General features: G+C 41.3%; 1 protein-coding gene across 1 annotated transcript in view; it reads right to left on the bottom strand.

The window, feature by feature from the left end:
* The window catches only part of LOC126483942 (V-type proton ATPase 116 kDa subunit a 1-like), a 195,985-nt gene that overhangs the window by 62,504 nt on the left and 118,520 nt on the right, over nucleotides 1-14,961 (bottom strand). Inside the window, exon 10 of the mRNA XM_050107230.1 lies at nucleotides 7,218-7,330. Coding sequence (XP_049963187.1) covers nucleotides 7,218-7,330 — 113 coding nt within the window. The remainder of the gene's footprint in view (nucleotides 1-7,217; nucleotides 7,331-14,961) is intronic.

Here is a 14,961-nt window from a genome sequence, read left to right as displayed (position 1 = left end):
TTGACACAGCATTGTGTTGCCACCAAGGTCATCCCACAGCTCAAGAGTCAAGACCAGAAAGGTCTTCACCCTGCAATCTGTGAAGAGCACAAAAAATGAAATCACTGTGTTGCCTCATGCTTCGTACTCTCTAGACCTGGCCCCTGTGGATTTTTTTTTTTTTTTTAATTTCCAAAGTTGAAAACCCCATTGAAAGGATGAAGATTTGCAACGATAGATGGAATAAAAGAAAATTTGCAGATGGCACTTCACATGATGGAGCAAGAGGTGTACCAAGACTGCTTCTGGAAGTGGTAAAGGTGTTGGGAGCGGTGTATCAATCGTGGAGGAGAATATTTCGAAGGAAAGGTTCTGGGATTTTTTTGAACAGTCCTCGCACCTTCCACTAAAATGGCTACTCCCATAAGCCACTGCACTGTAGCTCTTCTTAGAGTCGGTAAGTAACAGATGATTCCAAGGCAAATCCACCATCAAACAATGCCAATATTAAATATCATATGTGGCTTTGAAAATACCACTTTTCTGGTGAAAAAAGCTGAAAAAGAGGTTTTTTACAAGAAGAATCTTAATGTGTTAGCACAAATATAAGCAATCAAGTGACAAAACAACATTATATTTTGGGATCAAACAATGGAAAATCCAGGATGGAATGTAACACTATTAGAGAAGGAAAGTTGCTGCTCACCATATAGCACAGATGCTGAGTCGCAATAGGCACAACAAAAAGATTCACACAGTTATAGCTTTCAGCCTTTAAAGTCTTTGTCAGCAATAGACACACATACACACACAAATGCAACTTACACACACATCTGCAGTCTCAGACAACAATGTGTGGTTTCAGTTGTCTGAGACTGCAGAAGTGTGTGCAAGTTGCGTTTGCGTGTGTGTGTGTGTGTGTGTGTGTGTGTGTGTGTGTGTGTGTGTGTGTGTGTGTGTGTGTGTGTTTATTGCTGATAAAGGCCTTAATGGCCGAAAGCTACAATTGTGTGAATATTTTTGTTGTGCCTATTGTGCCTCAGAATCTCTGCTATATGGTGAGCAGCAACTTTCCTTCTCTAATATTGGTATATTTTGGGATCAGTAGATAGGGAAGTTGTTGAGCTAATTTCAGATTTTATATGGAAACCATTATTAACTTCTCTGTATACAGACTTAGAAACAAGCCTCATCTCAGATTTGGAAAACTCAGAGTCACATAAAGTAAAAAGTAGCACTAGGAGACAAAAAACCTTTTACTGTGCTTATAGGTGCATGCTCTTTCTGGACTGCAGGTACCCAATGATCTTTTTTTAACTATGTTCCTTCAATGACTACCAACCAATGCACATTCTCTCTTAACAAATAGTCGATATTTAAGTCTGGATGTAGTGGCTTCTACTGCTGACAAAATCTCAGGGAATATGTAACCTAGTCGGTACTTATACAATGCTGAAATACACTCCTGGAAATTGAAATAAGAAGACCGTGAATTCATTGTCCCAGGAAGGGGAAACTTTATTGACACATTCTTGGGGTCAGATACATCACATGATCACACTGACAGAACCACAGGCACATAGACACAGGCAACAGAGCATGCACAATGTCGGCACTAGTACAGTGTATATCCACCTTTCGCAGCAATGCAGGCTGCTATTCTCCCATGGAGACGATCGTAGAGATGCTGGATGTAGTCCTGTGGAACGGCTTGCCATGCCATTTCCACCTGGCGCCTCAGTTGGACCAGCGTTCATGCTGGACGTGCAGACCGCGTGAGACGATGCATCATCCGGTCCCAAACATGCTCAATGGGGGACAGATCCGGAGATCTTGCTGGCCAGGGTAGTTGACTTACACCTTCTAGAGCACGTTGGGTGGCACAGGATACATGCGGACGTGCATTGTCCTGTTGGAACAGCAAGTTCCCTTGCCGGTCTAGGAATGGTAGAACGATGGGTTCGATGACGGTTTGGATGTACCGTGCACTATTCAGTGTCCCCTCGACGATCACCAGTGGTGTACGGCCAGTGTAGGAGATCGCTCCCCACACCATGATGCCGGGTGTTGGCCCTGTGTGCCTCGGTCGTATGCAGTCCTGATTGTGGCGCTCACCTGCACGGCGCCTAACACGCATACGACCATCATTGGCACCAAGGCAGAAGCGACTCTCATCGCTGAAGACGACACGTCTCCATTCGTCCCTCCATTCACGCCTGTCGCGACACCACTGGAGGAGGGCTGCACGATGTTGGGGCGTGAGCGGTAGACGGCCTAACGGTGTGCGGGACCGTAGCCCAGCTTCATGGAGACGGTTGCGAATGGTCCTCGCCGATACCCCAGGAGCAACAGTGTCCCTAATTTGCTGGGAAGTGGCCGTGCGGTCCCCTACGGCACTGCGTAGGATCCTACGGTCTTGGCGTGCATCCGTGCATCGCTGCGGTCCGGTCCCAGGTCGACGGGCACGTGCACCTTCCGCCGACCACTGGCGACAACATCGATGTACTGTGGAGACCTCACGCCCCACGTGTTGAGCAATTCGGCGGTACGTCCACCCGGCCTCCCGCATGCCCACTATACGCCCTCGCTCAAAGTCCGTCAACTGCACATACGGTTCACGTCCACGCTGTCGCGGCATGCTACCAGTGTTAAAGACTGCGATGGAGCTCCGTATGCCACGGCAAACTGGCTGACACTGACGGCGGCGGTGCACAAATGCTGCGCAGCTAGCGCCATTCGACGGCCAACACCGCGGTTCCTGGTGTGTCCGCTGTGCTGTGCGTGTGATCATTGCTTGTACAGCCCTCTCGCAGTGTCCGGAGCAAGTATGGTGGGTCTGACACACCGGTGTCAATGTGTTCTTTTTTCCATTTCCAGGAGTGTAGTTTTGCCTCCATTTGATAGACTGGAAAAGCAGGTTTAAGAATTATTGAGCCAGATTCAGAAGCTACAAACTTTGATATGATCGAGAACCAAATCAAAATCACCATGGTATACAGAGAAACACCCCGTGTGCTAGTAGCATTATAAACCGAAGCAAAGCACAATGAAATGTACATCAACATGTTCCTTTGTTCCTCAACAGTCCATTACTCTCAGACAAAAAATTACTATGCTCCCACTGGGCACAGCACAGCGTGAGGAGGATAAACCACCTCACCAACTGTTCGTAAGTGATCACAACACAAATTTTCAATTTTTGGTTGGTTGTAGCAGACATATCTGTACACGCAGCAAACAGCACAAGACAGCAGAAAAGTTCAGAAATGGCAACTCTGCAGTGCAAACAGTTCCATAACACACACATATGGTTAACACTACTGAACCTTGAAGTAGGCATTCGAAGACAACTTCCATCACCATTTCTTCTTATTACAGATATTGTCAAGAAATTATCACCAACAACTGGCTGATGAACATCAACAAGAAGAAACAACTATGAAAATCTTCTTCAAAGACCTATTTCTGGGTTCAGTAGGAATTCACTATATGCATGTATTAGGAACTGTAGTGAAATGAAAGTAGCAGAACTTGGAGCACCAAAATCAGGCCGTGAGCTATGGACATCAGCCACAGCCAGACAGACATCAATTCTGCTTGATCAGCACCACTCAGCAGCACTGCTCTGGGTGTCAATGCCCTGGTGCTAGCCTCTGAGAAGCCACTCTGACTTAACCAACTTCTGCATCATGAATGTGTGCTGCTGATTACACCACACACTGGCAATTGCCCTGTTCCAGATGGTTCGCAGTGGCTCACAAACACAGCTCTTCTGCAAATTCAGCAATGAGAACCAGCATTTAAATGACAGTTCAGCTGAGTACGTCATGCTCAGCATGGCATGGGCAAGCACAGTGCCTACTGATGCAGCCCTGGGGTCTTCACAGTAAACTCTGCCATCACAGTTCTCCATATGCAGTTTAGAATCTGGTTTTGAAATATCTGTCTTACTATTACCTAATCTGTTCAGAACCTTTTAGTATCTCCATGTCTCTTTCACATATACAACGTGCATTCATGATTCCCAACCCAAATGATAGCGATGATTAAACTATACTCTGTGCCAAATTCTACCAAGCAGCTTTCCATTTCATTCTTTTCCCTCACTCCATGTTTTCTAACTTTTTTCCTTCACTTCCCTTTCCTTCTCTCTCTCTCTCTCTCTCTCTCTCTCTCTCTCTCTCTCTCTCTATCTCTCTCTCACCAAACAGGTCTGGTAGCGACTGAATTTGGCGTCATCCTCAACCCATAGGCACCAGTAGATGCAGATATGGAAGAGATGTAGTCAGTACACCGCTCTCCCAGCCATTGTCAGTTCTCATGGCCAGAGCTGCTACTTCTCAATCACGTAACTCCTCAACTGGCCTCACAAGGGCTGAGTGCACAGACAACTCATACGGTAACCCATGCAAGTGCTAGCCAAAGCTCACAGCGCTTAGCTTTGGTGAACTGATGGTGACCAGTGGCAAGGTTGTTGGCTTTCCTTTTTCTACTACTGAGTTTCAGTCACCCATCACAATTGAATTTTCATACCCTTAACTAGTTGAATAATTTATGTTATCTCATAACATATTCATGCAATCTTTTTATCTTCAGGGGAACTAGTAGGCATATAAACTTGTACTACTGTGATGGGTGTAAGGTTCTTGCCTACCTGTCTATGGTAATGTGTTCAATATGTTGTTTATAGCAGCTTGCCCACATTCCCATTTTTATTCACTATTAAACCTACTCTATTTGAATTTGTATTGATAACACTGTACTCACTTTACAAGAAGTCCTGTTTTACACCATATCTAACTTAATCCTATCTGTTTCTCTTTTTAGATTCTCTGTCCTACCTACCCAATAAAGTGATAAAAAATTCTGTACTGTAACCCATAGAACACCATTTTTGTTTTTCCTCAAGACAATCCTGAGTAGTGTCTATCCAGAGATCCAAATGGGTAACAATTTTATCAAGATGATGCCATCATCATTAAGCAATACAGTATGCCTTTATATCCTTGGAAATATAATGTCTTTAGTTTTGCTTTGCTTTCATCCAATCCCTATACCAACATAGCAAGACCACACTGACTAATGTTATGACACCAGATCAATCAGTCATCTTGCAACTACTTAAAAGGTTGCTGCTTTTCTTCAGGAGCCATATGTTATTCTGGCCTCTTCACAGATATGCCTCTGAAGTAGTTGGACAACCACAGTACAGGCATGCAAGCCAACCCACCTCATTCATTGGCAGGAATGGGGTAGGGGGGAGGGATGATTTAGCGACAACTATTGCTGGGATTCTGAATTGACTTTCATCTTTAAGACAATTTATTTTATGTGTCTGGGTTCTTAGTATCAACAGCAGGCCATGACTTTGAAAGAAGAAACACCAAGGGCAAGCACAAAAGCCACTGATTCACACCCATAAACGGTACAGAAATTTACTATTTATGATTAGTGGCTGTCAATAACCATATACTAGGTGGGTCATCATAATGGAAGCCCCACCTTTTGTCAGTTGCTTACCTTTGGAAGGAGTGTAATGAGTCTCTCTTTGAGTACAATAATAGATATTTACAAAATTTTTTGAGTAAAACTTGCAATCCCACAACAAGGTGGGAGAGCCTTGGCAGAGTTATAAACTGTAGAAGAACAAATCTGGCAGACTTGAGCTGTGAATCACATTATAGAAGATACTTGGGTGGTGTAGATGCTTTTAATTAGGACAAAGATCTGGTGTTTGAGTTCTCATTTGGCATAGAATTTTCATATGTCAGATAAATTAAAACTGATTATAACTTCACTGATTTGATGATAATATCATTCAAGACAGGCAGTAATTAATGCAACAGGTTGAAGTTATTCACTGAAGTAACATTTTTCCTTAAGTCATTCTCAACTCTTGAAATATCACCACTATACTGTGGCATAAGGAATTTTCTAATCAAAAGAAAATATTGTGCAATATTTTCCAGTGCAAGTTGTTCCAGCTGGAGCACACATGTATTAGTTGCCACACATAATTTAGTACAGATGAGCAAGCATAATCTGTGTATGGACAGTCCAGGCAGTATTCACTGTCTCACCAGGTAGTTAGAAAGAAGAGATACAAGAGAGTTGTGGCCAAGAAAATAAGATTGTGAGAGGCAGAGGTAACACAAAAATTCAAATTAATGGAAATAATTCAAACTTTTGTTAACTTTACCAATTTTCCATTGCTGTTTATCTGCAAGTGATGAAATATCAGTCTACTGTGATAGGCAGAAGTGCCTCCAGTGTTTGTTCTTGAAGATGAGTATTTTCTCTTTTGCATTATATTCCAGCATAAAATGCTGGATAGATATGCAAGCTCACCACATTTGACCAATGTAATCTTTAAGATTTATTGGCTGAGTAATATCACTGTTTTAGAACAATGTTTCAAGTAGTTTCATCATTGTTATCTAAGTAAAATTTAAAACATCGAACTTGGCTCAACTAGTAACCCAAGATGAAGTCATCAGCAGAGAAATGGTGTTCACAGTGAACATTTCTGTGCCCAAATTTCAGACCTACCTATATGTTACCCTCCAGCTTTCTTACATCACTGTCCAATTAATCATACTGCATCATATCAAACAACATGTAGTGCTGGTGCACTGTGAATTTCTACACTAAGTACCAAACAACTACCATGTATTTCAACATTATGTCTTTTTCAAAACACAAAAATTTTGCCTTTCCCTAAAGAATGAAAATGGGCAGAAAACCATTCTAACTGTGATGAAATAGCCAGTTAGCACAGTATGTTATAATCAAGTTAATCACCTTAGGAAATAGGTTGAAATTAAATGAAAAAAATGAGAGATTATCAATAAAAATAGTGCTACTATAATATATTATATGTATGGGTACAGCTCAAATCAGTCAAAGAAAATAAGTTTCAAAATTTTAATTCAGATGAGGCAAAACTCTACATTTTTACTATGGCAGCAGTTGAATTACTATAGTGCTGTGTACAAAAGTAGCAAGGGGAGAAGAAAGAAAATGTAAGACATTGTATCTCTGTCTTGAAGACACATTAACACTGTCATATGCATAATTAAGAGACTAAGAGACTAAGTTTAGATCTACATTACAAAAAATAATTCTCTCTTGTTGTAGAGCTAATAAAGTATTAAAATTTCATCTTTATATGGAAACAATAGGTACTGAAAAAATTTGTTATGGGAAGTCAATTATTTGAGAAGACGTAGTGTACTTACATATGGTTCACAACACCAAGAATCACTCCAAATCCCATATGAAAGAAACCAAATATTATGGATAACTTCATTTTGAATGAGTTCAGGAACATAATCTTGTTTGCTTCAGCCAACTGAGAACAGCAAAAGGATATTCCTTCAGATGATATTGTTTTCAAACTTGTCAAACATGGATTGTGTAGATTAAGTGCTCATTCCACCATTACCCACCACTTCCCCAGATATGACACACTCCAGTCACCCCCCTCTCCCAATGAGATAAAATGTGTAATTAATCTGCAAGTATACATTCTGTCTGTCAGCTGACCAACCAATTTTTATCATAGTTCTTCAATGAAATTACTACCCCCTAATCTGTGACTACAAACAAATGGCTGTGCTGGTAACCAGTAATATTTGTCACTGAACATAATCTGCATCATAATAGTGGGATCGTAGTATTCGTTTCACCTCACTAACCATCTACCACTTCAATCTTTCTTTTTTTTCATCACATCTGTGTCTTTTCACTACCTTTTCCTATTTCCTATCAGCCACTTTTTTAAAAAGGGGAGAATTAATTTTTTGAGCTTTGTGGTGGCTATTCTTGTATCATTTTCCCCTCCAATATAGTGCTGATGTATATTCTTGATTTCTTGTAAGTTAAATATTGCGCTTCTAGAAATCTCAACTGATAACACCATATTACTACTATTACCACACTTTATGATATGAGTGTACTACTTGCTACTAAAGGAAAACAGCTATTATACCCTATATGATGTAGTCTTATATATAATGAATCTCTTTCTATTAAGTGTCAATGGGACTTTCCAAATCCAGAACCCCAATTTCCAGATAAATTGCATATGCATGATAATATCTTCATTAGTAAATGCAACTTGTTTGTCCTAAATTGGTTGACTAAGGAAATTATTTGACAAAAGAAGATGGTTTCACGACCTGATTATTGCTGCAGAAGTTAAGTCTAGATTAGTTCAAGTTCACTATACATGTACATAACTGTTCATAAAAAATGTCTCAGGTAAATTATACACAATTAATAAAATCCTGTACGCTGAAATGACACAAAAATTAATAACTGTTAGGGCCTGTGATACAGTATTTTGTTCTTAATGTGAAACTCAACTTTTGTAAACTAATACATGACATTAATGATGGCAGTAAGGATAAAATTTAAGTGGCTGTCCCTCCACAAAAAAATGTGAACCTTTCAGGGAAAAAGGAAAAAAAAAGATAATGATAACTGTAAGGACAAAATTAACAAATGCGCAACTAATTTACAGTTTATAATTGGTGCTCTGAAAAGGGATAGCATGAAACCATACAAAGGAAAAACTGAACTGAGCACACTAAAATTTCCACATGACAGTTTGACCCTTTTGGAAAACCTGAAAAAGTAAAGTTCAATAGCCACAAACAGAAAGTGAGAAATCTGTGAAAGGAACAAGTTTTGTGCACAACAACTTCTTCAATATAGTTCTACTATAGATTATTGAAGAGCACTATGTAGTTTTTGCAAGCCACAAGAAAATAGTGAGGACAATCCAGAACAAGAAAGGTTATGCACACAAGTAAATAAGAAAACAAACCTGAATATGGTCAATGAAAACTCACCGATCATATGAAACCCAATCTGTGCATTTGTTGCGTGACATAGTGAAGACACAGATCAAGGAAATTAAGTTGGTGCAGTTCTGAAAACCATTTGACTCAGCACAACACTTTTTTTTTTAACCAAAGTATGATTACATGAGGCATAAAATAAAATGTGTGACTGCATTGTGGATTTCTTGGTAAACAGGAGCCAGCATGTTATACTGAATAAGAGTAATTGACAGAAGTAAACTAACTTCTGGTGTGTCCCAGGTGAGTGTGTTGTTGAGAGCTTTGTTGTTCATGTTGTACATTAGTGACCTGGCAGACAATAGTAACAGCAATGTCAGACTTTTTGTAGATGATGCGAGTATTTCTAATGAAATACAATCAGATTTTAATAAGATTCCAAAGTAGTGCAAAGACTGGTAACTTACTTTCAACGTGCAGAAACGTAATATTATGTACTCCACAAAATGAAAAACATTTTATCCTAGAAGACATTATTAGTTATTCACAATTAGGATCAATAAACTCACACAAATACCTGAGAGTAACAACTTGTAGGTACATGAAATGGAATGATAATGTAAGCTCATTTGTAAGCAAGTAAATGGTAGACTTTGATTCATTGGCAGCATCCTTTGAAAATTCAGTTTATATATGAGACTGCTTACAAATCCTTTGAGCATCCTATCTTAGAATGTGTAACTCATACCAAATAGAACAAATACGGCAAATTGAACATATATAAAGGAGAACAGCATGAATGGATGAAGGTCTGTTTGACTCATGGGAGAGCATCGAGGAAATGTTGAAAAATCTCAATTGGCATACTCTTGAAGGTAGGTGCTGTGAGGGCATGGTGAAAAATAATGCCTCCAAATTTTTTATTCTGTTCTCAAGATTGGTAGTTGTGGTCTCAATAGTTCTGATGACAAAAGCGTAGGTGCACGCTCGTAGGTTGGCACTGCACCAACCACAGCGCCCTCCAGTTGATGCTGAGGAGCTCAACAAGCGCCACTCTGCTTTCTGCCCATTTCATCAACAGCGGATGGCCTGGATACATCATCTGAACTTTAGAGGGTGTTGGCTCGCTATCGAGACTTTGTACTACTTACAACTGGAATATGGCTTTGCACCTATGTGCTCACCATCACAAAGTTATGTAACCACTTATTAACTTGTTTTTGCCTATACTAAATGTGCTTTTACTGTACACACAGTACCAAAGTGCTTTACCTCACCTGCTTCTTCATTTGGCCTATTGCTTCAGTCTGGAAACACGCGACCGCCATGGTCGCAGGTTCGAATCCTGCCTCTGGCTTGTATGTGTGTGATGTCCTTAGGTTAGTTAGGTTTAAGTAGTTCTAAGTTCTAGGGGACTGATGATCTAAGATGTTAAGTCCCATAGTGCTCAGAAGCATTTGAACCATTTTGAACCATTTGGCCTATTTTGCAGATTACAGTACCAGACCCACACGCCGCCTTCCAGGCGGGATACAAAAGAAATGACAACGAGGATCACTTTTTCTCCTCCTACCTTTTTTTTTTTTTTTTTCTCTCTCTCTCTCTCCAAGAGCGTGAGTGCTTCCACCCTTCACTATAAGGCATTATTTTGTGTCAATGATGGCTTCATCACAGGAACAGGCTGTCCAATCTTGTACAGTTTCAGGCTCAGCAAATGACACAGCTGCTTGCTGCTGTAAATGGACTGGTCACACTGCAAACTGCAGCTACTACAATGCCTCCGATACCCCCACCTGTACCACAGACGACGCCTACAGTGCCGCCATTTCATGCCTTCAGTTTGGACATTGAACACTGGCCAGAATACATCACCCAGCTTGAGGCACACTTCGCCACATACAACATACCAGGTACAGAGCGGCTTGCCTTCTTCATTGCCAATGCGGGTGTAGTGTCATACCATTTGCTCGTAAAATTGTTCCCCACCGCCTACCCAGAGACTAAAACTTACACAGAAGTGATTGATGCATTGACCTCCCACTTCCATGACAGTGTAAATGTGGTAGCTGCACGCTACAAATTTTTTCGTCTCCGGCGTGGTCCTACTCAGTCCAATAAATCTTGGTTAGCAGACCTTCAGGGACTAACATCTGATTGTGACTTTAATTGCTCATATGGACTCTCCTATGCAGATATCATAATTAGAGATGCTATTACGCAGAATGAGGAGGACCACCGCATCCATGAGCAAATCTTTAAAGATTTAAAAACTCGTCTTTGCAGGAAGTAGTGGACTTGCTAGACAGACAAGATACATTAGATATGGCTACTTAGACGTTCAACGTGACACCAGGTGTGTGTACTGTTAGCACAGCACAACACGTGTCCTCCCGCCTGGCCCCAACACAGAGCGCCGCACCACACCCTTCTGGGCAAGTCAACAATTTTCCACCCAGGCATCCACTAAGAAACTGAAATCATGTCTGAACTGTTTTTGTGCCCATCCACGGGACAGCTGCCCATCCCGTCAAGCACAGTGTTATTTTTGTAATAAGAAAGGACATGGGCAAGCTATGTGTAGTAAGAGAACTCTAATTCACAGCCTGTTTACCATTTGCATGACTTGTATGGGCGTCACCGCAATGGAAACTGCCATGATTATGATTAACATCATCAGCGTATGGAGATCAATGCCATTTTTTCAAGGCCTTCTGCTTTACTGCTTTATGTGCTTCTACAGCTCATTGTGTGAATAAACAAGTTTTGCCAGACACTTCCTCTCACATTCAGCGCAATGCGAGGAAACTTTTTGTAACTTTGAACATTTGTGGACATTCTGTTTGCATGCAGCTGGACACTGGTGTGTCTGCTTCTTTACTCAACAGATCAACATATGACTTGCTTGGCTCACCCCCGCTTCATCGTTCACATTCCACGCTGACTGCATTTACTGGACAAGAAATCTCAGAGCTCAAAATGTGTAGTTTGCAAGCCATGTATAGTGCAATGACGAAAACAGTGTCTTTCCGTGTGCTCCACTCTAGTGATGCTATGAACATTTTTGGCATGGACGCATTTAAACTTTCTGGCCTCACAATACAGGGCAATGTACTTTGCCACAACGCTAGTGACCATGCAGAGAGTATTGCCACACTATGCGATGATTTTGCTGAACTCTTTTCTGATGGCCTTGGTTGAGCCACAGACTTTGCAGCGCATGTTGTAGTTAAAGACAATGCCATGACTATTTTCCAGTGCATACGCCCGGTACCGCACGCAGTGCACAACACCGTAGCTGCTGAACTTATGCATTTGCAAGACAGTGGTGTCATTGAACCTGTTTCTGCTTCGCAATGGGCTTCGCCTATAGTGTGTATGTGAGGAAACCAAACAGTTGTCTCTGTATTTGTGCTGACTTTAAGTCTATGGTCAATCCCCAGACGGTGGTCGCTATGTTTTCCTTACCGCATTCTGAAGACATTTTCGATAAGCTTGGTGGGGGAAAATTATTTTCCACGATTGACTTGCGGGACGCATACTTTCAAATTATGCTCAATGAAAAGTCACAGCACTATTTTGTGGTCAACACCCACCTTGGATTGTTCAAGCTTCACTGCCTTCCGTTTGGTTGTGCTTCGGCTCCTGCTATTTTTTAGTCTTACTTGCAGCAGTTGTGTGCCACTATCCTTGGTTGTTCCAATTATCTTGATGCTATTGTGGTATCAGGTCACACCCCTGACGAACATTTGCAGAATTTGCATGCCTTATTTACTGTACTTTTGCAGGCAGGACTCAAGTGTAAGAGAGACAAGTGCAAATTTTTTTCAAACTGAGATTCAGTATTTAGGACATATGATTAACAGACAGGATATCCACCCCTCACCGTCACATCCCCGTGCAATTAGAGACATGCCAGCACCCAGGAACTTGAAAGAACTTCAGTCTGTGTTGGGCAAAATTACATATTATGTTCAGTTTGTACCAAATGCAGTGCAGATTGCAGTGCCTTTGCATTGCCTTAGGCATAAGAACATTCCTTTTGTTTGGTCTTCAGAATGTGACGCTGCTTTCCACAAGCTCAAATCTGCTTTGTTGAGTGATTGCTGTTTGATGCCTCCAAACCAGTTGTTTTGGCTGTCGCTGTGTCTTCTCATGACATCGAGCTGAATCTCTCACACTGCATTCATTTGTCGATTGCCCAGTTGTTTTTGCATCTAAGTTGCTCAACTCTGCCCAGCAAACCTATTCTCAAATTGAGAAAGAAGCTTTAGCTATTGTCTATGGAGTGACAAAGTTTCATGATTTTTATACAGTTGCAAGTTTTATTTGGCACCGAACATAACCCTTTGATGTCATTGTTTCAGCTGTCAAAGTCAGTTCCAGCCTGTACTGCACAAAAGTTGCAATGTTGGTCTTTGTTTTTATCTAACTGTAATTACGAAATTTTGTTTTGGACTACAGCCCAGCATGGCAATGCCGATGCTTTGTCTCATCTACCTATAAGTCCTGATGATGAGTTTGATTCTTCCGAATTATCGTGCATGTTTATCGATTCACTGGATAAGGAATTAGCTGATGGTTTTCCAGTGGATTTTCATCGCATTGCTTCCGTGACAGCCGTCGATGCTTCTTTGCAGATTCTTTAAGTATATTCATACTCAATGGCCTCCATTTGCTAGGCAGATTAGTGATCCCCTTGTTTGATGTTACTTTGCGCAATGTCACAACTTGTCTGTACACCACGGTGTTATTATGTTACAAACTGACAATGACAGTCTCGTGTGGTTGTAACTCATTCATTGCAGTCGGAAATCCTCTGCTTATTGCACACTGGTCATTGGGATATAGTGCGGATGAAGCAATTAGTGTGTCATCACTGCAATTGGGTCGGCATTGATAAACAAATTGAGAATTTGCTTGCTAATTGTCGCCCTTGTGTGGAGCATCATTCTGCTCCCTGCCAAAGCTTCTTTGCGTGGCCAACTCATACTGTGGCTGGGCAGTGCTTTCATATTGATTTTGCAGGTCCTTTCTGGGACACCCATTGGTTGATAGTTATTGATGCATATAGCAACCTTCCTTTTCTCACTGCTTAACAAGCACACTTCTAGTTACATACTTATACACCGATGAGCCAAAACATTATGAACACCTGTTTAATAGCACGTTCATCCAGCTTTGGAACAAAATGCATGAGTGAGTCTGCATATCAGGGATCCAGCAGTTTGTTGGTAGGTTTGTGGAGGTAAGTGGCATTAGATGTCATGGGTCATGTAATTCATGTAAGTAACAATCTACTGATTTGTGTATGTGGTTATGGCACCCAATAGCGACCCAGATGGCTTCCATAGCAGTTACATCAGGCAAATTTGGTCACCAAGTGATCAACATGAGTCCACTATAACACTGCTCAATGCTCAAACCACTGCAGCATGGTTCCAAGACATGAACAATTATATTGCTGAAAGATGACATCGCCATTTGGGAAGGAATCTAGCATGAAGGGATGCAGGTGGTTCAGAATTGTCACCACGTCTTTGATTACTATCACAGGTCCCATGCAAGCACAGGAGAATGACTCCCATAGCATAATACTGCTCCCACCAGCCTGCATCTATGGTATGCTGAATATTTCGAATCACCATTCACCTCAATGATGGCATTTGACAATCATCGACCTAGTGTAGCAAAAATATGACTCATCTGAAGAGCTGACACATTTTCACTGATTCACTGTCGAATCCTGATGATCTCATGCCCACTGCAACAGTAATTTACAATGTTGTTGGGTCAATGTGTGAACACATAGGGGTGGTGTGCTGCAGAGCTCTGTGTTTAACAAGGCACGATGAACAATGGGCTCCAAAATACTTGTGCATATGCCAGCATTGGGCTCCTTCAGAAGAGATACCACAGACCACCATCTATCCAACTTTACAGAGCCATAGATGCTCATGACAGTAGCACATGAACATCTGTCCAGCTTTGCTGTTTTCGTTACTCATTCACAGGCTCTACATAATAATAATTTGCCCTTTGTGAAAGTCATGTATCTTAATGGATTTCCCCATTTTCAGCCCTTATCTCTGCTAGGGTGAGCCTCTGGCTGTGTCTGCTCTGCTCACATTCTTCTGTCATTACATCAAATGCCTGCAATGTCACTAGGTGGCATTCAACA

Source organism: Schistocerca serialis, chromosome 6 (genome assembly GCF_023864345.2).
Source record: "Schistocerca serialis cubense isolate TAMUIC-IGC-003099 chromosome 6, iqSchSeri2.2, whole genome shotgun sequence".
In the NCBI taxonomy this organism is placed as follows: domain Eukaryota; kingdom Metazoa; phylum Arthropoda; class Insecta; order Orthoptera; family Acrididae; genus Schistocerca; species Schistocerca serialis.
Note: the sequence above shows the minus strand (reverse complement) of the source record. Positions and strands in the feature narration are given on the sequence as shown.